The sequence below is a fragment of the Labrus mixtus genome, chromosome 14 (genome assembly GCF_963584025.1).
Source record: "Labrus mixtus chromosome 14, fLabMix1.1, whole genome shotgun sequence".
NCBI lineage: Eukaryota > Metazoa > Chordata > Actinopteri > Labriformes > Labridae > Labrus > Labrus mixtus.
The window spans coordinates 9,655,935-9,681,340 of NC_083625.1; the positions used below are offsets into that span (position 1 = coordinate 9,655,935).

Genomic DNA, 25,406 nt, shown 5'->3' on the forward strand with positions numbered 1-25,406 from the left:
ACAATGAAACATCATTACTCAGAAGCTCCTGGTAACAGGGCAGAATTTAGTGAACATATGAATGTTCAACCTTGAATCTTTTTGTATTTCTGGATATAATGAAGACAAAGTCTGAAGCACTGAGTTTATTTGCAGCAGCAGTCTGTGTGGCTGCTTCAATCAAATGGGAAATAAATAAACCTCCATAGTGAAGAAATAGATTTGAGCGCTGCAGTAATTATATCCCCTGAATGCTAACTTGGATATTCCCTAGAATAAAGTTTGAGCAGCTCTTCACATAGCTACTCACCTGTACAATAATGCACATGAGATGTTGACTGAAAGGCAATCTTCTCCGTCAGAGGACTGTTTGAGTGATGACTGTAATAAACCCCATTAGAACTTAATAATTATTCCATGCATTTCCCCACCATGTCTGTGAGCACTTCCTTAGGGGAAGATACTGCAATGATTTCCCTCCTGCTTTTTTTTTCTCTTTAATGTCTTTTCAGTGGGAGGACATGCCAGGCAGATTTGCCTTGTTTGCATTTAAATTTGTTTTGCAAGGAACTGGGGGGCAAAAAAAAAAAGATGGTGAGGGAATGATGACATGGGATAGGGACCAAATCCAGAAAGAAGTGATGTGGAGAGGGGGGAAAAAAAAGTGTTCGGTAATGATAACTGCTGCAATTTCATGCGGAAAGGCTACATTATAATTGAGGAGGCAATCTGAGGAGGGTAAATAATATAATTTCCAAGAGACATGATCCGCACAATTAACAGCCCTTTTATGTTATAATGAAGCTGTCACCTCTGGTCATTGTTTCAATCTCGTAAAAAAAAAGAAGAACAAAAAAGACAAAAAGATGACTCAGTCTGCAGAGATGAACGAACAAAGCTGTCCACAAGAAAAAGACAATTAGGAAAATAGTGACAAATAAAAGGAAGTTATAGGTCAGCAGAAGATGGGATTGTTAGCAGCGGAAAAGAGTGGATGACAGAACAATACGGATAAAAGAGTAACACATTTTCTAACAGTTTACAGACAAGGCAATAAAACATCTCGTCATTATCACTATACTGTACATCAATCCCTCCTCCTCTGTATGCCAGCAGCGCTCTCAAACCTCTCCACTGACCTGCCATCATACATGTAAGCCTCAGTCTGGCCCAGCTGACCCCACGGGGGGGAAGAAAGGCAAACATCTTTACCACTTCCATCACTGCCTCTTCTTTACTTTGTTTCTCTACTTATAAGCTGCCCTTCAAACTTCTCAACCAAGGAATGTAAGTTTTGAGAGGTATGACCCAGCAGCCCTCCATCTTTCCTCCCAAATAATAATGCTTTCACAACATTTGCTCTTTCCTGCCTTGTTCTGGGAGGTTGGGTGTGTTTCTCAAAGAAGAGAGTAGATAAAAGCACACAGAGACTGCGAGGTGCATGACCAGGCCGCTCTACACTGTGAAGAAATGACCTGAAAGGTTCACCGTGCCTCTCTCTTGACTTTTTATTAAACGGATTTCACAGAAGAAAAGAAATACTAGCAAAGTTTGAGTCCGTCCTTACAGAGTTTGGAGAATGTACTCTTCGCTGTAACTGAATAGCAGCAGTCACCTCAGGCAGCTACTGTGCAGAAAGTTAAACTTTACACTCTCATAAGCTTACGACTTCTCCAGCAGGAGGGAAAAAATACCGCCTCAAGTTCATCCAAATCTGTTTTTAAGTGTCAGATTTTATTTTTTTCATTTCTAAAAAATGAAGATCATCATTAATGCTGCATTAGGAACCATCAGCTGTCAGCGGCTTAAGATAGTAGCCAAAGGTACCTATTAAAAGTTTTAACTTCATTGATTGCCGTTGAAGAAACAAAAATATATTTTGAAATCTCTATAAAAAATGGCTCAAGCATTCCTTTTGGCAAAAACAATTCCAACATATTTTTCTTGACGCACCGTTTGTCCGAACAAGCAGTGAATTCAGTTTGCTGTGCTGAGGAGGAGAAACTCATCCTGGTAAGAGTTGATTGGTATAAACATCCCTAAAGGTGACTATTTAATTAGAGAGGTGCAGAAATTCATTCATAGAAAAGCGAGGTTTACCATATCTTAATATACCTGGAACAAAGTGCTCAACTCTAGCTGGCTAAAATACATCAAACGGGTTCATGCTTATTTGGAATGGACAGCAAATCGGTTAAAAAAAAAAACAACAACAACGTAATAGCTGCAGATTCTCTTAGAGTGAAGAACCTTTGATCAAAAAGAGTTTAAGGCTTAAATGTGGACTGCATACGACTCAGCTTAAACTTTGCCTTGTTTTTAGTGTTTCCACTTCAAGAAGTACGCATTTAAGAGTATCCCTCAGGTACTATATACTTTTACTTGGTGTACTTATAAGTAGGGTCATCTTGTATACCAATACTGATGGCATGATAATGATGTCTATATGTAAATAAAGGCTGCATCTACAGTACTCGTGAAGGTTGACTGTTGGTAAGAAACAGGGATGCAAAAACATTGAGTCAAACAGAACACATAATACAGCCAATCGGCCTCACGCTTTTCACATTTGGCAGCACTGGAGAACCTCTCTTGCCTTAGGCAAGCCTAAAGCAACACAGGGGGCTGCTTTGCTGGCGTAGTGCTTTGTGTGTAATGGTGAAAAACTGAGATCAGAAAGACTAGTTTGAGTGATATATTCATGAACGGAAAGTTTTTGTTAGTCACCAAAACCCTGCGCCAGGGTGTTTAATACTCTAATGTCCCGTTGATTTTCAAATAAACCATGAAACGTGTCCTTACTTTTGTTATCAAGCTAAAGTAGAGATGGGTTCTGATATTTCACAGGATGACTCTGCTTTATGCTGCATTGACGGTCTTTTCGAATGAATGAGGAGCACGCTGAAGTACATGAGCTGTTAGCTTGAACACAAGTGGCAGCTTGTTGAAAATGTAAACACTGATGTCAAGCATTTAAACAAATGGCCAATGCTGCTATTTTTCTGAATCCAACAGTCTCAGTAAATGCTTTTAACTTTAAAAAGTGAATTAACACCAAGTTCAAAAGCAAATTCACAGACCTCCTCTAGCTGAAAGTTTTTAATCTATTGAACACCTGATTTTCCCAGCATCATGTGCACACTACGGCTACATTACTGCAGCAATTCAACTGTTTTAGGTCAACAAGTATATAGGCTCGTGTTAAATCACTCCTGAACAAGAGCTGCGGATTTTTAAAAAACATTGATGAAAGTGTGTAGGAGCTTGTTGTTGAATGTTTCAGTAAATAACAGCTGCTGCTCTGAAAGCAGTCTCACTGGAGCTCTCACCTCATTTTAGATGTCACTGACACTTAGTGTTTACAGTGAAAGCCACTATGTACATGTTCTTTCACACTCTATCCTGTAATAGCTAATCATGTTGTACCATATTGCACTGCATCTAATTTATATTGTATCCTGTCGTACTGTATCATCTCGTACTGTATTGTATCATATCGTGTCCAAGCCTAGCCTATTGCATCCTTTGGTATGGTATGGTATGGTATGGTATGGTATGGTACTGTATGGTATGGTACTGTATGGTACTGTATGGTATGGTATAGTATAGTATTGTATGGTATGGTATGGTACTGTATGGTATGTTATGGTATAGTATAGTATGGTATGGTACGGTATGGTACTGTATGTATGGTATGGTATGGTATGGTATGGTATGGTACTGTATGTATGGTATGGTATGGTACTGTATGTATGGTATGGTATGTTATGGTATAGTATAGTATAGTATAGTATGGTATGGTACGGTACGGTATGTATGGTATGGTATGGTATGGTATGGTATGGTATGGTACTGTATAGTATGTTATGATACTCTGTGGTATAGTATGGTATGGTACGGTACGGTACGGTACGGTACGGTATGGTATGGTATGGTACGGTATGGTACGGTACTGTATGGTACGGTACTGTATGTATGGTATGGTACTGTATAGTATGTTATGATACTCTATGGTATAGTATGGTATGGTACGGTGTGGTATGGTGTGGTATGGTATGGTATCCTATCCTATCGTATCCTATTGAATCCTATCGTATCTCACCATAATTGACCATATTGTATCGCACCGTACAGTATTGTATTGTAGTGTATCGTATCTCACCATGCGTAAGCATATTGCATTGTGATGTATTGTACCATATACAGTAATGTATCGTATCCTTCTGTCAAATTGTGTCAAATTCTATTAGGGCATACCGTATTATATCTTGTATATATTAACAACACATATGGTGCTTCATTTACAAATGATATGAATGTAAAGTAGGTAACGTCAGTGTAACAAACTCAGCTCAACAAAATCCAGTGCAACACAACAAAATGGGTTATAAACATTTAAAATAGATATACAATAGCCTCCAAATACATTTGCACATTACAGGAATTCAAACGTTTTTTTTCCTTTTTAGTCAAAGTTTATTTTCAGAAGTTGCAGATTTTTTTTACTTTTATTGAAGTTTCAGTGCAGTCATGTTGCATTTTTGTTTGGGGGAACAAAAAATCCATTACATTTACCATCACATAACTCTTCATTTATACCGGCAAGCCCACTTTCAAGGCTGACGCAACCCACTCACCACAAAAATACAAACAGAGCTCTCGGTGCTGGGATGCTTCATAACCTTATTTTAAGGCAAAACAATAGAGTAGCTCGCCTCTGTAAGGCTGGAGAACAACTTAAATCATGTTCAGTCATCCACAAAGAAAAGAGTGCGGAGTCCCTCCTCTATTGAAGCCATGAATGAAATGAATGTTGATAGGGAAGTTATAGGCATCATTGCTTCTTTATCACAGGCTTTCTCAACAGTTCTGCAGCTGTATCAGCAACACCAATATCTACTGTAATTTATGCTTATATAAGTCTATGAATGTTTCCTTTGTTTGACGGCACATTCAGCGTAACCCTGCTGAAAAAACATGTTAAAATATGAGGGTTTTTTTGTGAATTATCCACACATCTGAATATGCAAATAAAAAATCTGTTGAGCCCCTGCACAAAGACAATATCATGCATGCTTTATCACAATAAATAGCTCTATGGACTAAATAGGGCACAGGTCATGTCCTGCTCTTTATGCTATCACAGGAAGAGATAATGCACGTATTAACAGCATTTTATCAAAGACTTTTCATTTGCTGGTTGGTATGTGCATCAGTATGTGTTGCTCGTGATAATGTTTATCTTTCCTATTCCTATTTCAGTTTATGCTAAACACATTGACCCAGTTAATGCAGAAGTGTGTTCATCAATGTGTGCATTTTTACTCAACTGCAAACACATGGAAAATGCAAGGAAATGTGCCAAAAAAAAAAATGTACCCGAATGTACATTTAATTATTGAGAATGTTATCTGTTATGTGTGGGATGGGAGAAGAAACCTTTTTTTTTTGGCAATGACGAGTCATTTATTTTGGACCACAATCCTCTTGGATGTTTTGTCAAATATGTGTGCACAAAATGGATGCGGAAAAAGGCAGATGACCAAAGAACTTATTTTTAAATAACAAATATTGAGCTCAATTATTATGCCATGTAAAAAAAATAAAAAATAAAAAAAACATGATGCAAGTGATCCACACAGGCTCATATTGCCTTGGGTGTTTTGCTATGCTATAAAAGTGATAAGTCAATAATAATCTTTGTGGTGAGAATATCCTCAATTAACACATGAATTATAAACTGTGATAGACTGCAAATCAGAATCGTTTGCTTATAGAAACATTTCTGGATTCTACTCTTAATACTAAGTAATTATTAATAGACCTGAAATATTTTCAAATACATTTAATTTGACAATGACAAAAAAACACAAACACCATCAGGAGTGTAAAAAGCTAAGAAAGCATGTACACCAGATGACACTTCAGGCAGACAGATGTTTGTCATATCTGGAGCTGCATCAGAAAAAAAAGTTCATGAACCTTTATCAATCATTGTAGGTCTTTTTGGTTCTGCAGTAAGGATGAACTGCTTTGAGGGCAGCAGAGAAGTTCTCTTTTCAAAGCACAATGATAGGAGAGGTTTATTTGTTTCCAATAGTGTTTGGCCTTTGTGAACAGTAATTAGTTCTGCAAGTACAGATGTTTGGTGTTCTGGCACATGCTTGAGCTTTGGTTTTGTTTTTGGCCTGCCAAAGCTTCGTGTTTCAAGGGAAAGTCAACATGGACATTTGTAGAATTACAATACAGTGTTGTGATGTGAGAAAAAACCTTGTCGTGGGGATGAGTGGAAGATTTACAGCTGGTGGTTTGATTAAATAAATAAACCCAAAACCTGCAGAGACTATTACAGTTTTTTATTTATTTTTAAAGCGCCACGATGCTGAACGGCTTATGAGCACATCAATATTAGACTCAAGCTTATTTATTTATTTTATTTTTATAATGTTTTGTAGTTTGATGTTTCCGTATCAGAGCTGTTCACAGGGATACGTAAGAGGAGGTTTTAGGTCAAAGTTAGTAAGCTATATATGATTTCACACGTTTGTTGAGTCAGAAATGTTAACTGTTCAGTGTTCCTGAATGTGCTACATAGCGCATGTGATGCCTTTTGTCACGTACTGTGAATGTGCTGTGAGCCAGCAGAGCTCATGTGAAAAATCTCTCAAATTTTTCGCTGCCAAAATTTGTGATGATCTGTCAAAGAAAACACAAATTTAGGGAAATCCGCCTAGTAAAAGGACAACTCATTTCATGTAACAAAAGAAAGGATCCAAACAAATGGCATTAAAAAATAAAAACAGAAATTAAAAGTAGTGCCAAATAAATTTTGGAAAAGGAAACCTGTCCGTCAGTCTCAGGGGTATACCTCTGGGTGAACTAGTCGACTTGCAGTAAATATAATGGAATCCTTGCTCTGCATTTCCATCACGTCATTAACGAGCCACGTTGCTGACTAAATCTGTCTAGACTCTCTATATGTAACACATATAGTGGAGACTTCAAACTTGCATGATACATTTTTTACAGTTTTAAAACTAGAACCTGTCAGAAATGCCGCTTGACAAGGACAAGACTTGATTTAATGTGTTTAACAAGACATAAGTTATGCATTTATTTAACATTGCATCATATTACATCACATGCGGGACCTGTCTTGTCTGACTCTGCCTTAGCTCAACTTAGCAAGTGTACTGTACAAGAATACTTAAATTGCTCTCACTCCCCCTCTTTCCTGCTCTTTATACGGGATATATAGTGTCTGTATTTATTCAGTAAGAGACTGTATTTAATTTATCAGGACGAAATGTTCCCGGACTGATTGTGGGGAGGGTCATACCATAAGCAGTGAGATGTTCTTGAGAGTTTACATGCAGCCCAGTGACGGGAAGATACTCATTATTTATAGTGGAAAGGAGCAGATATAATGCAGATCTGTCTGTCATGCTCCACTACAATCTGTCCTGTATTTGCAGACCATCACAATGCATGAACTACGTCGCCACATGCTTACGCAATCACAAGCATAAGTAGTAGTAGTTACAGTTAAAATAATGCAGCATGAGGATACAGATATTTCACGTGGGCATGTGTGGTAACCGCACAGATCTTTATATCTGTTTTGTTTTTTTGTCACCGTAAATCGTATAGTGCATATTTATCATCATATGGTCATATTACCTTCTGATACAAACTGATACTCGCTTATTAGCAACTGTTTTCATTTCCCACTTTCCACTCCTCAGGATTAGTTATAGCCTTTGATAAGTGATATTTAACTTAGGTAACGCTGGTCCCTCCAGCCCCTGCCATGTTCTCCTCTTGTTCTTGTCACACAACAGCTCAATTTCTCTCATGTGGCCGTTATTTCTCCAAGTCTGACTTGTGCCTGTTCTCTTTGATACCTAACAGGCTCATGATAAAAGCATGAGGTCTGTTGTATGCATATAAGTGAAATGAAATACTTGAAACAAATGTTCCTCTTTATAGACAAGACTGACATTTAAATCCTTATTTATTGCTGTTATACACATAACATAAAATGTGTTTAGTGTAGTCAAAGTGACTGTGACCTTTGACCCCCAATGTTTTATCAGTTCATCCTTGAGTCCATGTGGATGTTTATACCAAGAAAGAATTTCCTTGAGGGCGTCCCTGAGATATCACTTTAACGATATTGGACAGGCGGACAGACAGATAACCTAACGTCAAAAATGGCTACTGGCACGGCTTTAGGAAATCCAGAAGTAATAAACTTAAATTTCCTCATTTACGCCCAAACTGTGAAGTGTTGCCAAAGTTAACATTAGTGCCACATTTGAAGAACTTCCCTCCAGGTGTTTCTGAGATATCGTGTCCGAGGGAATGGGACGGACAGAAAGAAATATGGACAGACTGATAGCCTGGAAACCTAACGGTCTCAGAGGCTCCATCAACAGTCCAGAGGTAATAAACGAAACTTTTCTGATTTACACTTCACCTGTCTGTGGAGTATTTCCATTGGCACCACGTCTTCCTACAGTGAATGAAGTGAAAAATGTAAACAGTGAGTTCTGTGGGTTTTTACCAAGACGTGTTTCTAAGATGTAACTGTTGAATTATTTTTAAATTTGTTTTTTTCCATCCTGGGATAACCATCAAAAACTAATTCCAACTACTGGGGTGTTTGCTGAATTAGTAGACACACAAATCTTAAAACCTGTGCAAATATAACAGAACTGCAGGGAGATAAAACCACAAAAGGTAAATGAAAGGGACATTCTCGTAGAAAACCATCTTATCAAATACTGACACACGCTGGCCTTCAGTGTTGCAGTCGATTTAGCCCTTGACTCGTGATACCATCTCCTGTTTTGTGCATATTGTTGAGCTGAAAAGAGACACTGTAGAAGAGAGTGTGAGAGAGAGTTCCCTGGATAATCAGAAATTCAGCAGTTAAACGGCTGTAGTGAATTGTGGTATCGATCAGAGCAATCACTGAAGAAACTTCAGAGGATTTAAGTGCTTGGCATTCAAATGAGAGGTAATCCAACATACACTGACACTCACAGGTCAGTTCAAGATGCTCAAGTTTATCTCCAGTTCCCTCCAACATCCCATATACTTGTATATTACTGATGGAGTATTCTGCTGAGATCATATCAAAGTGCAGGAGATCAAAGCAGGTCTATCGGGCTCAACAGACCGGTGAAATGAGCAGCTGGTGATCCAATGACTGCATGATGTTAAATGACAACTGGGAGAGAAAACAAGTTAAAACATCTGCATATCATTCGTAAAAAAACAACCCTCAAACCGAAACAACAAAATATGTATCTGACCAATGTCTTCCTAAATGACCTTGCCAAAACGGTTCATAGGAGTGTTTTATGATCTGCCACCAGGTTTGGGAAAAATCATATTTGTAATGGGGCTCCTTAGTCATGTTTCAAGTTTTCAATTCCTCCATCAGAACGCAAAGCTTCTTCTGCCTCCTGTTTCTCTGAACACTTTTGTAATCTTTTACTTTCTTCTCTATGTAGAGTTCCAAGCCTCCTGTCGCCACACATGTTGGCACTTTCCTCTTTCTGCTGGTGTCAGCAACATAGTTGGATGAAAAAATACCAGACCTTGGTGGAACTCACAGCAGCAAAGTAATTTACTGTAGCTTTAGTTGGCAACCCTGGGCAACTGCAGCGTGAATCCTGCCAGTCAGCTCTGCCTGTTGGTTCCCAGCAGTTCAGTCCTCATCAACTTGGCTTAAGGTGATGATGTTGCTGCTTGCCTGGCAGGCTGCTCACCAGCCAAAGTAGCTGCTATCCAACCGTGGGCAGCAGCACTCTCAGCTGAATCTTCCTGCCTCTTTGCGTTGCATTTCATTAGCAGAGGACTCTGGCTCACAGAAAGCCTCTTTGACACAGACAAAATACATTTTGGAGTGTTTTCCAATCAAAGGGGAATAGATATACCCTGTCTATTTATCTTCTGCTGCCATCCATTGATGTAAGAAAACTGTATGTAGCTGGATAATTTAAGCAAAACATGGATATGAAATCTTTTTTAATAAAAATGTATATTTGCAAATTTCATAAATGGGACATTCCCAGATTTTTTGGGTTGAAACCCGCTCACTACAATGCCTACATGAACGTACACAGCATGTCTGAGAGTCATTGTTCTGTGTCAACATGAAAAAGCAAGCTTCAGAAACCCTACTAAGATGATATTTTCACCCCTTTAAGCTGGCTACACATAGATATTTTGAGGCCCAATTTTGAACACCACACACACACACACACACACAAATTATTTGTCCAAATAATCCTCAAGTGTGTGGTGTCGATAAGATTCTTTTTCTGCTCCGATCGACTCTGAGCCATCTAGAACACAATTAATACATTTCCAGATCCCAGATCAGGCTGCCTTTTCTAGATCGGCCTATACCTGCAATCGCCAATATGAGCAAGTAGACTGGGAAGCGTCATCGACCGGCTGGTGCATATTTTTACAGTTCACAAACATGGCAGCAAACATAAACATAACTGTGCCCCAAACCAAAGTGGAATATTGGAAAAAAACGATCAGCTTGTGGGATTATGGCAACAACATTAGTGCTAGTATAATGTCTTAAATCACGACACATGCCAGGACAGCCAGCTAATGACGTCAATTGTCCTCTATATTTGTTTTTCTTCTGAAGTCATGTTTGACCGTGTGAGTTTCTGTGAGATCTCGTGTCTGTGGAATCGCCACTGTGAAATCATTACTACAAATGGCAGGTGCTCTGGTGGTCTTGCCAAATTGTCGAGTGTGTGCTACAGAGGCTTATAAAGTTAAACAATCACTTAAACTGTCCTTATGTCCGTGGTCGCCCATGTTTTAAAAATCGGTTTTAGTATGCAAAAAGTGAAGGTTAAACTTCATTCATAAAACTAGACAGTCAGAACTCCATTTGGTCAGATCTTTATTTATATCCATTCATTACTGTTTCTCCAGTGAATGTCAATGTGAAGAAAAAAACAGTTTGCCTCTACATTATTGGGAACTTGTTAGCAAACACTTTTATTAAATAAGCATTTTTTTCCTTAAAGTTCGGGTTTCATCTCCACATCTCCAGAGGGATATAGTATATCTATTACTATATGTATTTTATTCCCATGAAATGCTCCTGTTTGTTAACAAGAAAAGTCTCTAACTTTGTCAGTCTGTTGTTTTGTGGTGGGACTTCTGTGAGTGACAGTATTGGAATGAGCAGTAGAGGTGTGGGCTGCATAATAAAACAAGCAGAAAAACTTTGCAAAGCACTTTGGACTTGCAAATCTTTTCTTTTTTTTTTTTGCTTTGCACGGCAGTTCTTCATGGCTTTGTCACTACCAGCAACTTGTTTCTAAGAAAGGGAACAGTGTGGTCCATTGCAAAAATACAATTCAATTAGCTGTTCAAATAATTATTCAAATGGGAGCCCAGGGAGACTTTAAATGTGTAGAAGGTGCTACAAGAGATCCTTTTTTTTTTTCAATTATAAGCAGATCATTTGTAGAGGGATTCTTTTTTCAACGTGGTTTACAAAACTGAAAATATACTTATATCACAAATAGAAACCCCTTAGTTCTGTGTTGCCTAAGACCGGCTGTGATTGTGGTCTTCATTAACATGTCATTAATTTAACTAGCAGATGAAAACAAGGTGGTTTCTTTTATTGAATCAGAATGTTAAAAACCCAACTCTAATGAATATTGGATCCTTGAGGCCTGGAGAATGTTTTCAAACCAAGCATAATTAAAAGAAGAATCTGATGAATATCTGCTAATGGTATCCACATTTGTTTTCTTTGCTGTTCAAACTTCTTAAGCATCAAAGTTGTTTTTTGCCAGTCCGTGTCCTTGATTGTCAGATGTGTGTGTTTAATACATATTGGTGACTCTACTCTGGCGCCAGTTTTCCTGCCCGAGCTCAGGTGTGAGCCCACAAGAATCAACACAGCGTGGAAATAATGCTCAGGTTTGTGAAAACATTTCGGAGCCAAATTTCTGAGCGCACATTTATTTTCCGTCAGGTGTGATTACACCTCCTGTCAGCCCAATATGCTCTAAGGTCATGTACAGTTCGTGTGTGCCTGATTTCTTCTTGCCCTTCCTTCATTAAACAGAAAACCAGGGAGCTAAATTTAGCTTGGTGTTTTTCTGAAGAATCAACCGACTGCCGACTGCTTCACTTTCTGGAAGCTATGATGTTGTCCATCTTTTTAAAGCCTATGGTCTGAACAGAAAATGTGGCTATGGCTATTTCATATTTGACCTATGCATGCATCAACACTTCACTCTGTCTATACCTTTGTTTAATTTGTTGCTGTTATGGCTTCTCCTCCTTCTCTCTTTAATGCAGAAAACTAATACTGGCATAACTAGTTTATGATCCCCCTGTTAGCATTATAGAAACATTGTGAGTCTATTGTTGTTTATTCACAGAAATGTGACTGCAGGGAGTTGCATTTCGTTTTTTTTTTCTGGCTTTTAGTTTACTCCTGACAGTTTTACTCGCTTCTGCCTGTTTGCTAAATCAGTGAAGCGAGTTATTGGTCAGATTTTCAAAGGCCAGAGGACAACTGTTTATCGTTTTGCCAGGCTGTTAATTCAGCTCAAGCTGTCTCTTAAACCAGATCAAATACCAATGAATGTCATATACAGTAAACAACATACAGTAAACAGTTTGCCCAGTTGCTCGAAGAAGCTGTCATCTTTTGGTAAGCTTTTGTTTGAATGTTGGAATGAAATCAGCTCAGGACAATTCACATTCAAAATGCACTTTGTGGGCACTTTGCCTCAGGCAAACTGAGCCCTCCACACACACACACACACTTTTAGGATGCACAACACTGGCCCTCGTCAATTTTCCCCCTCTATTCTTTCACATTTAAAATGTGGCTATGGGCACATGCTTCCAGGCCTGCCAGGATGTGAGGTGAAAGCAGGTACATCTCAGTCTGTCTCACAGAGTATTTGCGAGAGTTTTTTCTCGTAAGGGGATCTAAGAGAGAAGCTGGTGCAAAAATGATTTTATACTTTTTTAACTGAATAAAATAGGTTACATTTATTTTCACAGCAAATTCACAATATTTGAGACTTAATAAAGAGTCACTGGAAACTTCACTGGAAATGTTAAGCTATGTATCCCTTTGATGCTGGTATTTTAAATACTGTTGCTTTTTGTTTCACAATTAAGGGTACAGCCAATGGTCATCTCCATCAGAGATGTAAATATTTCCTCAAATAACATTTGAATTGCATGGAGCCCCTGAAGGCTAAAGTAAAAATGAAAAGCTGTTTACATACCCACGGTTTGCAAATCTGTACCCACAGTTTCATAAACCGTCTGCATGGATTTGCGATGCGGACAGTTTATAAATGTGCATAGTTTAAGAGGTGTTAACTGTTAAATAGCATAGATTTTTATATCATGGGTACGGATCTTTTTATTTTTTCTTACTTGAGCCTTTGAAGGCGCCGTAGAATTGAGCTCTGAATTGTCCCCAGCAGAGGATGAGGAGAGAAGAGGATGAGGAGAGAAGAGGATGAAGTGAGGGAAAGGAGCCCAGACACCTCAGCACAAACTTGAAGGTGTGCTCATTTGACATGAGCCAACAAACAGGAAGAGAGTAAAAAATAGAAGCTTACTCTATGATGCAGACAACGTTGAGTTTGAACTGCTTTCAGGCCTGGTTAGGTCTGAATAACAAGCACTGACTGTCTTTCTTCTAAGAAGACTAACTTGAAAACAGTCTCTAGGCAGTTTTGTTTATCCATGCGGACAACTCAAGGTGAGAGCTGCAGCATGAGCAGCTACCTTGGGCTTTGTGCTGGTTTAAATTGTTATATCAACGAGCCTCCAGCCAGCTGTTCATGGGATTTAATAAACAAGCCCAAATTTATACCAGCTAACAATGTTTTCAAAGATGCTAAATATATTAGGAAAGCAGGGAGATAAAAAAAAAAAAAACAACAACACTACCCCCTGATTTCCCCTGAAGAATAGCCCACCTTTAAATATTCTGCAACACTGAATCTGTGAGAGGTTTACTGATCACGGTTTGGTGTGATATTTAGTGGCATTTTGTTTGTAGGAGTGAAGGAGCTCAGACCTGATTAATACATCCTAAAACGTGACAAGAATATAGAGTTATATTTCACAATGATGTTTAACATAGAAACAGAAACTCATAAAGACAGCTGTAATTATACATATTTTATTCATTGTTATATTACTTAGCTATATCTGTTATTCGGTTAATGTACACTTTGCATTCACACAATCCAGAGATTCGTTGGCTTACTGTATTTTCTACTGAGTGCAGCAGGCAGACATTAAGACGTATTATTCAGAGGAGATTGACCTTTGAAGTGCACAGTGAACTGTAAAGCAAAGCAGATGATTAAATCAGAAAGCTGTCTTCACTCATCATTACAACAGTAAACACTGAAAACACAAGCTGCACTGCACAGAGGGACACTATGACTATTGACATTATTGATTATGAAACAGTCTTTGGGCACAAAAAAAATCTATATTATTATGTTAAACGGTTGGCTTTTTATCATGGCATAACCACTAGAAGAAAAAAAAAACATCTGGTTGACCAAACAGCAGCCTTTGAAGGGCTTTTCTTTCTGTGGGCGTTGTGTGTTTGATCAGAGAATTTGGCATTTTGGACCAACAAAATTTGGGTGCTCAAACTGTCTGCCGGCTGCCAAGTCATTCCAGGGCTGCAAACATGCTCAGATTGTGAGTTGTGAGTCAGTTGAACAGAAACCAAAAGGACATGCAGCCCCCCAGGACAGAATAAGTGACATTGTTTGATTTTTATTTTAGTCTCTTTACTCGTAAATATATCCTGTCTGCTGATTTAACATTGACCTCTATGAGAAGAGTCTATTGTCCATTGAATAGTACTTAAACTTTAACTAAAAGAAAATTCCTATGAGGAATTTTAACTGTTTATTAACAGACTAAAATTATAGTGTTGTCTCTTTATGACCTACAAAACAAAATAGACCGTAAGCATGAAGAGGTACTTTTTCTTTATCTTTATTTTAAATATTTAAAACTGCTGCCACTGGGTAGATGTCATATGAGGTGATTAAGAAATAGCTATGACAGTCTGTTTTACATTTTCCACAGCAAAGATACTCAGTGGTTGATGCATCTGACTGTTAAAAGACGATAGGGTTTTACTATAATACTAAACGTATGTACAGGACAAGGTCAATAAAGAGGGGGTCAAGAGGGGGCGCCAAAATCCACACAAACCCGTCGTTCCTCACAGCAGCTTTTAACAACATTTAGAGCTTCAATTGTAATTGTTCCATTGGGCCAGGCTTCTACACCTACTAACAAGCACAAGTACCATAGGTGTGAAAAAGTCAAATAAAACTTTCAGTAGTTCAAAGTGAGCGTTCAAAAATCAGTTTTACTTTGACCGTTAAGCCTCAAGCGTAGCTCCAGTTTTACAGTCGAGAGTCAAAATCAATGATGTTTGATGAAGAATTCAATGGAGATTCATTTTAAATCAACAGCAAGTGTCCCCTTAAAACCAATAACCAATAACACACAGCCTCTTTTTGGAACTTACACTGATTATGTTTTCATTACCAAACCAAGCTTTAAATGACTTCAGGCTGTACCAAAAAGACGATTTGAATGAACGTAATAACTTTCTATCTCTTAAAAATGTCTTCGGAGCACAGCATTCAGCGATAAAAAGAGACGGCTTATACGACACAACATCTGACTGATTTCAGGGGCAGCAGGGTCTCGATTGACTAGATGTGAAACCTTTTTCTTTAAATAAAGTTCTTCATTTCTTTGGATTGATCATATGATATGAGTGGTCCACTGGGGGTTTCAGTTCAAACATCACACATATAAATCTTCTTCAAAATAAAACAGGCTCCTCCCATCACAGATAAACAATTACCTGAATCCTTTGTAAGTTAAATATGAAGTAACTTCCCAGACACATTTAGAATTGATATTATACTGTAACATTTGACTTTTAAGCCTCTATATACATTAACAGCCTCTCTCTACATCCAGGACTAGATTAGGGAGTAGCGTTGCTGTCTCTGCCTGAAACAAACATTCTGTTTCTCTGTCGTGTTTGTCGAGTCTCTTTCACTCCTTCCCTCCTCATATTCCCAATATCTCTCCTCCTAGATTGCCCTTAATTTCTCACGTCCTCACTATTTCACCTCACTCCTTCTTTCATTCACTTTCTCCTCCCTCTGTTGCATCAAATCCCTCGCCTCTTCCACCTCTTCACCCGCTGCTGCCTGAAGGCTTCTGTTACGTAACGCACTTGAAATAATCACAAGGCCTGCCGTATCTCCACACATCCACGATACAGGATGAGTGGGGGAGATACGGCGGGCGTTGCGGGATTTGATAAAAATTGAAATTACTGATCACGAGCTTTGCGGATTAAATGGGTCAATCTATCAAGTTCATGGTTATTGAGATTAAGAAAATTGCTCTGTCAGTTGCCGTGTGAGTCGGGTGGTGAAAAAGTTTTCCTCCCACATCTCAGCTTTAGAGTTCTGATAACAATTGGGTGATTGTGATGACACATAAGAAGTTCTCACATTGTCGCCTTTTTAAGACAGCATCACTCTCGTACTTTTCAAAGATTTGAGTAATTTTCCACTCTTTCTGAAGTCTCGGGCACCTGTCTCTCTTTTATCCTGTGTCCTTGTCATTTTTCCTTCTTGGAGTTGCTTCCCTTTCTTCCTTTTGCATTTCCCTCTCTCTCCTCTCCTCTCCTCTCCTCTCCTCTACATCCAGCTGGTATGAGCTCTTCCTGTTTCCTTTATCCAGCTGTCTGTGTTCAAGGGGAATTACAGGAGTCATGCTTCACATGAAAGATACAGGGCAGAGACAGCGCACAGCAGGCAAACAGTAGACTTCCTACTTAAAACTTGGTAGCAGTCATGTCCAACCCCAACTTCTGCATACTCACTGAGTAAGACAAAGAAAAAAAACGAGATGATGAAAGACTTATATGGCCAAGCCTCAACACATACACAAAATACCCCCAAAGCCTCACAGACACTCTCCACCCATGCATTATAGATCAGTGGCAACTCCGCTCCCCTATGGATTCTCTATGATGAAACCAAACTGAGTGGCCAATATTTGTCACAATGAGCTGTATAATGGGATGTCAAATGTAATTTTAATGTCTGATTCTTAATGATTCAGCATCAAGCAAAAAGATTTCAAATCATACCAGCAATTGAGCCCCTGCGTCTAATCCCTTCCCCCCTTTTTTCTCCTTCGGCTACAGCTTAATACTCCTCTATTTCCATCCTGCCTCCTCTGTGATCTCCCCTCGCCTCTTTGCATCCTTTTCTCCATCTTCTCTGTGCTGCACAAAAAAAAAAAAGAAAAGGTGTCAGTGGGGTTGTTGGGTGGATGCTATGAGCCTGCCATCATCTGTCTGGTTTGGTTTGTGCATCCGAAAGCTGAGAAAGCCTCCCGGGTTGAATGAAAATTAAATCAATCTTACAACCTGTATAGCTGGCTGATCTCCTGTTTTGATTTTAATTAATTAAAATCAAGAAGAAAAAGGAAAACACTTGGCCCCAGGAGCATAGATTAAAGTCGAGTCCAGAGGGAAAGGAGAGATCTGAGGATCATGGTGAAAGCAAAGGGCGTAATAATGATTTTAAACGGAGGATATATATAATATATAAAATATATATGATGGACCAAGTTTGTGAATAATTTATCATTCTTTAGAAATAACCAGGGTTACAACGAGACTTTGTCAAAACGATGACTCAACCTGCCTTTATTGATTGTGATTTTTCTTCAGCGATGTTGGCATCATTTTTTTTTTTTTTAAGTTGAACTCTTGTATCAAGTTTGAACGTAGCAAGCAATGACTCAAGGGGAAGAGAATCTGAAGATCATCTTAAGAATAGCAACATAGGAAAGAGAAATCACTTTTAACAACAACATTAGACAGCTCATGGAGACTCATTTCAAAAGTGAAGCGATTCCTTTATTTCTTCCTTTATTTACATTCAGCAAAGCGTGATCAGTTGCTTGAACTAAATGTGTGATATATTTGAAATTCACAAAGTGGCATGATTTATGTTGGCTAAGTTCAGCTCTAGCTGACATTTATCTAACAAATCACTTGTGTATGTTTTACAAAATTACTGTAGGGAGCTGTCTGTTTGAATTGTCTAAAAACCATTGTACATCACAGGCGTTAATAGCCCATTGCTCACATCAGTGGCTAATGTAACCTCCTAACTGTGATCAGTACAGACAGGGCAGCAGCTGGACGCTGTTTGTGTTCACAGAGGTTCTTTGCAGCAGTGCCAGCAGCCGTATGTCTATCAAAAAGTCTCTGAGCAAGACACAGAAATCCTCCATTCTTCCTCACTCTGAGACACTGTGGATTAATGTGTCAGAGCGAGGCGTAAAATCTACAGAGGTGAAATGCAGACTTACCAACTGTCCAATAAACTAAAAAGCTGAAGTCGTTCTTTAGGAAGTTTTCTCTCTGTCCCACTTTTCTGATATCTTTTAGGAGTCAAACTATAATGAGGAGAGACTGGATTTTTTTAAAGAGCTTGTACTAACAAGTATTACCATACCAGATCAGACACATTTGCATGCTTGCTCTCTTCATCCTTGCTTTGTAAATATTCATTTTCCCCACTTTTTCACCTTTTATCAATGTGAAAACAGATACTTTAACTGTAGCTAAGACCAAGCATTGGCACTCCCGCTAGCCGCTGAAGAGGTCATAGAGGATCATTGGGAGAGACGAAAAGGTCAGAGGAGAGGCTGGGTGAAAATATTTCAGCACAGAGACTGAGCCACACGGAGAGACTGGAGGCCGTTTTCAATATGGAGCACACAAGCTTCTTTTTCGATTCCTTTGGAGTTTTAACCAGCAGAGCCTAAACTCTACAGCAAGACTGAGCACAGCACATTTGGGCTTTGGTGATTACACCTCAACACAACTGTTTTGTCACACAAAACCTTAAATCAAAGCTTCAATCCCAGGTTTTCTTCAAAAAGAAGCTTTGAACTGGATTGACATTAAAGTGCAGTTTTAAGACACTGCCTAGGCCAATGGGTCTTAAAAGATCAAACAATTAAATAAATAAAAGCCTTTTCTTTTGCAGTCGACCAAATATTTGAAATCTTACATGTTACCTTCCCTACGCAAAATGACCAAAACTTCTGGCAGTTGAAGATAACAAAAGATTTGTTGATCAGGCACAGATTTCCTTCTACTGGGTTTCATGCAAACGATATTGGGATACGTATTTTCTCGCAGCAAACAAAAGTCAGCTTCTAAAGCATCTTCAATAAAATAGGCAGACCAAGAACACGTCTGTTCGTCTGGCCTGTGCTCCATGCAAACTTTTTATTGCAACGGCTTTGACTGTTGACATTTCACAAGCTCAGATGAGAACACAGATTAAGAGAAGCCTTAGGTTTGAGTGTTTTCAGCACCATGGAGAGCGACATAAATGAGGCAACTGATTTTCAGAGTTTCAGCACAACATAGAGAGGCAGGCGGCTGTAAAAAGTGCACCGTGTAGAGCCCCATTCTTCACTGAGGAATATTTTTGAACATTTATTTCTTTCAGTGGCAGAGAGCTTTCGAGATGAAGAAGTGGAGAGGGAATGAGAGAGAGAGAGAGAGAGAGAGAGAGAGAGGAGGGGGTATGATGTCAATAACGTCTCTGTGAAGACACTCTGTGTAATGTGTGATCCTGTATAACTCTCTTTGATGGTTTGCACCACCTAAGCTGCTTCAAAGAAAAGTCTCCAGGGACAAAGACCTCTGCCCCACATGACTACACACCTGCACCTTCCATTCACACACACTCACATTCATAAAGTGTTATATCACAATAATATATGCAGACATACTGTACGGAATTCTCATGAGTACGCTCCGTGTGTTTTTTCAATGCAGGCCAACTGAATATTAGATTGCTTTTGAAAGAGACAAGGCTTTTCCTTTTAGATGAAAAATTAAAGAGGACAAATGACTCTAATGGCTCATAAATGAATGCATGTGTGTTGCTGTGTGTCCGTACCAGAGCTTACTGGTCTACAATATGATTAGTAAGAGAGAAAGACCTTGAAATAAAACATTATGGTCTTTGAAAAGACAAAATATGAAAACAAGCAAGAGGGCAGAAAGGTAATGTGCAATCCCTCTGCAATTCTTGCACAGCTTGGTTACATGACCTGCAGGCGTCAGAGTTTTGATCACTGTGAATAACAAGATATATTGATGCCATCTGAGTGTCAGAATTATAATGAGTCTGTACTATAATATTTACTACAGTATGAGTGCGCATGCATCACTTATGTGGGTAGGTGCGAATAAAGCTGTGTTAGTCATCACTCAGCAGCCTACAATCGGATGAAATCATGTTTTTCCAGCACTCAGCGGTCAGTTTACTTTGCTCCCCCTCGTCACAGCAGAGACTTATGCAAAGCTATAACTCGTGGGTGACGGACAACCCCTGACCCCGCTGTGACTCTTTATATACCGTCGTTACGTCAGGTGTTTTCCTGTCTAAACTGTTGAGTGGGCTGTTAAGATGTGTGGTAGCTGCTCCCCGGGTTCATGACTGTGGGTTCAGCGTGGTTTCTGAACTGCTGAGTGGGCTGTTTTGAGTTGAGAAAGAGATCAGCTTTAAGGTGCCATGCGATTGCCAAAAACACAAATATATCAAATATATAACTGTTTCTGTTGAGGTAGGCAGTAGGAAACCTAGAAATAGACAAAGGGAGGATAGCCCACAGTTTTCAAGGCCACCTGGAATAGAAATTAAGCAGGCAGTGATACATTTGGCGGTGTGATTATACAGTATGTATTATTGTACAGTGGTTTTACATTTATAGGTGAGTCTCTTTGGACAGGTAGTTAAACTGAAGTTATGTCAGATTATCCAGTTTCAGCCATTTGTGGATGGGATTGGCAAACGTACAATATGCCCCATGTAAAATAATGCTAACTTTACTTTAAACTCTGTTCACAGATTGATATGGTTTGCAAAATGTTCATTCTGATATCTTCTATATGAAGATTTAAATACTTTTCTTTGTGATATGTGAAGTTCTATGTGATAAAAACTATTTCAGTTGTTGGTACGCACTCATCAAAATATTTTTGATCTGTTACAAAGTTTTCGAATCTCCCATTTTTTTAAAAGATTTATATTGGGGCGTTTTGTATCTGTGTAGGATAGACAGCTGGTTAACGTGCACGCTGATTTCAACAACACAAATTATTTCCAATGAGTTATAATCTCTGTCCCATTAGTTCAATAAATGGGAAGACTTCTGTTTGATAACATAGCGGCCTCTAAATGCTGCTATCTAACGTCCATCATAATAAAGACTGTGTGATATAATAAAGACTTCAATGTTGTTTATAGGTAAGTCTAGATACGTGCATGTGAAATTGCAGTTGATAAATTGTTCACTTGTTAAAAAATGCTATTTATTACCTTTGAACTTTTTGAGTTCCACTTCTTCACAGCTTGAAAAACGTGTCTAACCTTGGTTCAAGGCAAATCTATCTGATGATGCAGAATGTAGGAGTCTTTCTCTTTCTGAGACAGTGTTATGCGCTTAAATGTTTCAGTGATTATTCAGTCGCATTGACTGAAATCAAAATCCCTTATACATATATAAAAATAAAAATGTGTAGGCAACCAAAGAGAGTCTCACAATGGCCTTAAATGAAAGGGAAGTAGGTCTTTTTGTTAATCCTCTGGGTATTCGGCTTATTAGGAAAGAAGAATTGTTTGCATCCTACTAACTTAAAAATGTTGTTGCTCAATATGCAAATAAGTGCATAATTCCTCCTCTAATTGTCGAAAAAACAGCTGGTCAGCACAGTGTGACAGTTTCCCCCCCACCTTCAGATATTCCTCCTGACAGGTAAGACAGTAAGTATTAAAATCTACCATCAGGATGAGAGCAATATGCATTTACAGAAAGTTGCTTATGTTGAAGAGGGAGAACGAGATGACACACCAACAGCATTAAAAACAGCAACTATTCAGTAAGTAGTTCTGAAAAGGGGGTTCATTCTCGTCGGAGGTGAATGACATCAGGAGAACATTTTTTACCTGCAGAGGAGCTCTTCCATGCTATTTGATTTGGCATTCTGATTCACTGTGGGTGCATGAAGCCTCGTTGATTATTTCACACATGCACATCAGGATAGATTCATCAACACCGCTATCAGCTTTTGAAAAAAAAAAAACTCCTATTAAACAGCTCTTGTGCAGTGAGTCAGACTACCTTTTATCTTCACCAATACAGAGTAAAAGAGAGAGAGAAACAAAGGCTGCTACATAGTTCAGAACGACGTCTCATCTAAGCCGTCATTGAAGTGTTATGTTAAGTTGTGAAGCTATAGAACCAGCAGTGATACCCAGCGTACTATCCTACTGAAATGTTAAATTACAGGTTAAATCCCTGCACCAGCCGGCACTGTGTTCATCAGCTGCTATGTTTCCTGTTCAGATGCTGCTCAGAAGATACATACAGCTGCTTTTATTCTGATAATCTTGTCAAGTTGAAGATGCAGCCTGTCTGACACCTTAATGCAGGAGGAGGCATGTTGTCCAAACTATAGGTTATATTTTGTGTGTTTAATTTCAACTTTAACATTTTATATAAAAAAAAATGCACTTAATTGCATTGGAATATTTTGGGATCATTAATGGAAGGGATTTTGAGGCAAAGTGAAATCATAGGTCTATGGGTCTGCATCCTTCGGCTAGAAGTGCAGGGTAAGATCATTCTACCCAACATTCATGCATAAGCCAGCATTATTGTACATATAAACACCATAGATATAAAGGCTTGTCGGCATTATTGTCGTGCTCTCTAATATCCAAGTTTACAGACCTTTGCACCTCTGCACTAAAATCAGCTCCATGATTTGAAGAGGGCGAAGGCTCTTACCAGAGTTCCTCAGTTTACGGTTCCTGAACACCGAGATGATCACCAGCAGGTTCCCCAGCACGTCCACCACCGTGGTGAAGATCAGCACACTGGCCAGGATTCCTATGACCCAGGCGGGGCGGCTGCTCCCGTCTGTGGCCAGTGTGCGCTCGAGCTGCCCCAGCCGTGGCTCTGTCCGGTTCTGTATGAGAGTGAATGTGTCCGGCATCACTGGCCACACAGCCCCGACGCTGCTATCAAGTCCCGGCTGTGCTTTAGGTCCCGCCGGTACCGCCGGTACCGGTGTGTCCTGAACAGAACATGGAGCGCACCTGGAGTTCCACGAGAGCGCACGTCAAAGTCCTCCTCTTAAAGTCGATATGAGTGACTTGATATGATGTTGCGATCACACGTGACCTATATAAAGTTACATTGACTCTCTTTGTTTACCTTCGTGCTAAAGCCATCCATCCATGTGCCAACAAAAGCTTCGAGTACCTTTGATAGGTAGAGATTTGGCTAGAAAATTTAAATTATGTATCGTTTGGACTAAAAATTTATGAAAGAAGGACGCACCATTCATATTTTAGCAACCCACCCTCCTCTAGTGCCCCTGGCTTCTTGGTTGGCATCTCTAAATCCCATCCGTCTGCACGCGCCCACGTTGAAAAAAAGGTTCTTCCTCCTCTAAAATGTCAAACCATCGCACCGCCTCGGGAGTCCTTCAGTTTTCATTTTCTATTCTCTGAGCAAACGGAGGAACAAATCGTCTTCCCCAACCATTCCTGGTCCCCTTTGCCATGCGCTGAACTACGACGCAACCAGCGCTGCGCCTTACGAGTCTGCACTGGTAAATATCAGAGAGATGCCCTCAGTCAGGCACACAGCAGGATGCGAACAAGTCAGCACATACGCAAACATCTTTTTTAATTGTCTTAACCTGAGACTTTGCTTGATGCGTTCCTCTCATTTCTCTCATCTCTAACTGTCTTTGCAATTTCTTCTCTGCCCATCTCCTGCTCCCACGCCCGGTTGTGCGTGCAAATAGAGATTTGCCTCATTTTCCCGTGGCCATTCACAGCTTGACTTCCCAGAATCTGTCTTTGATCTCCCCACAATGCTCGGAGTTGCTCTAAGTGCGCACACAGCGGTGGGTCGACCCGGGAAGTCCAATCAGCGCGCTGTGACCGATGTGAAGCATTTGACACAGATGAGGATGGAACCTCTGCTGGGGGTCTTTGTCTGATACTTTTTTTTTTAATCAATACTGGGGTACTATAAAGTCGACTTCAATCTTAAAACGCTCCAGATGAAAGTCATCATTAAAAAAAAAACTGGAGTTATTAGAATTGTTAACAACAGCCTATCTGCCCTTACTGGCTTTGTAAAGACTCTTATCTCTATTATTTATTGCTTGATGTCTGTCTTTATTCATCTTTCTTTCTGCCTCTCCCTCTGTCCCACTTTCTCAGCTCAAGGCAGATGGCTGTCGACCAATGAGTTTGGTTCTGCTCGAGGTTTCTGCCTGATCTCTACAACACTGTCGCCAAGTTCATGCTCATGAATGAATACTGAGTCTCTGTATTTAAATAGTAATCCCAAGAGCAGGGTCAAAGACCTGTTAAGTTTCATGAGAAAACTTCTGCAAATTTGGTCTGGTTCCACATAATCCTCCCTTGCTGATTTTTTTTAGATTAGTTTATTATATTTTGATATTACATTTTTCAGTAAAAAAACTCATTGTTGTACACATGATTATTTCTTACCTGTCCAAAAAAATGTCCATGTTGACTTTTTATGGTACAAACTATTTAACTATGTTCAAACATTTCTCACAGGGACTCTTTATGATAACACATTCCTCATTGTTGACTCTTTTATGGTTTCTTCATACACGTGCTGGTGTAATTATTCCAGGATATACTTGAGCATGTAAGTGGGCCTCACCTTCTTCTGTGTCTTGACACTCCCTATAGGCCCAAAGGAATACTCTCAGAACTCATCGGCCGTTGTTTGGTTGTTTATATTTTTATGTTGTATCCTTATAGTGAGAGTGCCTGAAGCTAGCTCTGTGGCTGCCCTTTTTCCATTGTTTAGTTTCTAATCTTCAAAGGCACAATAGTTTACGTTTTCAGATTGTTTTTTGCGTTTTGTGAAATATTTTTGGCCTCCAGTGAAAAATGTTTTTTTTGTGGGTATGAAATGTTTGAACAGTTGACCTTCAGGGCGACTGCACACCTGCATTCACCTGGAGTTACCACTCTGCCACTGTGAGAACCCATTATCCTTCTTTTATCTTAATCTAACTTTTGCAATGATTTTGTGCTGTATAAATACAAATGGACTGACTGATTGATTGATTGGCTTCAAAGGCCTGGTAGTCTTTTATCTGCAAACTCAATCCACCATCGATTAAATGAGCCTCCTTCAGCTGTTTTGTGCATGCTTCC

The 25,406-nt window shown here is 39.3% G+C and overlaps 1 protein-coding gene across 1 annotated transcript in view; it reads right to left on the bottom strand.

Annotated features, from left to right (window-relative positions):
* The window catches only part of mtnr1bb (melatonin receptor 1Bb), a 37,132-nt gene extending 13,090 nt beyond the window's left edge, over positions 1-24,042 (bottom strand). Inside the window, exon 1 of the mRNA XM_061054948.1 lies at positions 22,978-24,042. Coding sequence (XP_060910931.1) covers positions 22,978-23,185 — 208 coding nt within the window. The 5' untranslated portion in view covers positions 23,186-24,042. The remainder of the gene's footprint in view (positions 1-22,977) is intronic.
* Between the last annotated feature and the right edge of the window lie 1,364 nt (positions 24,043-25,406).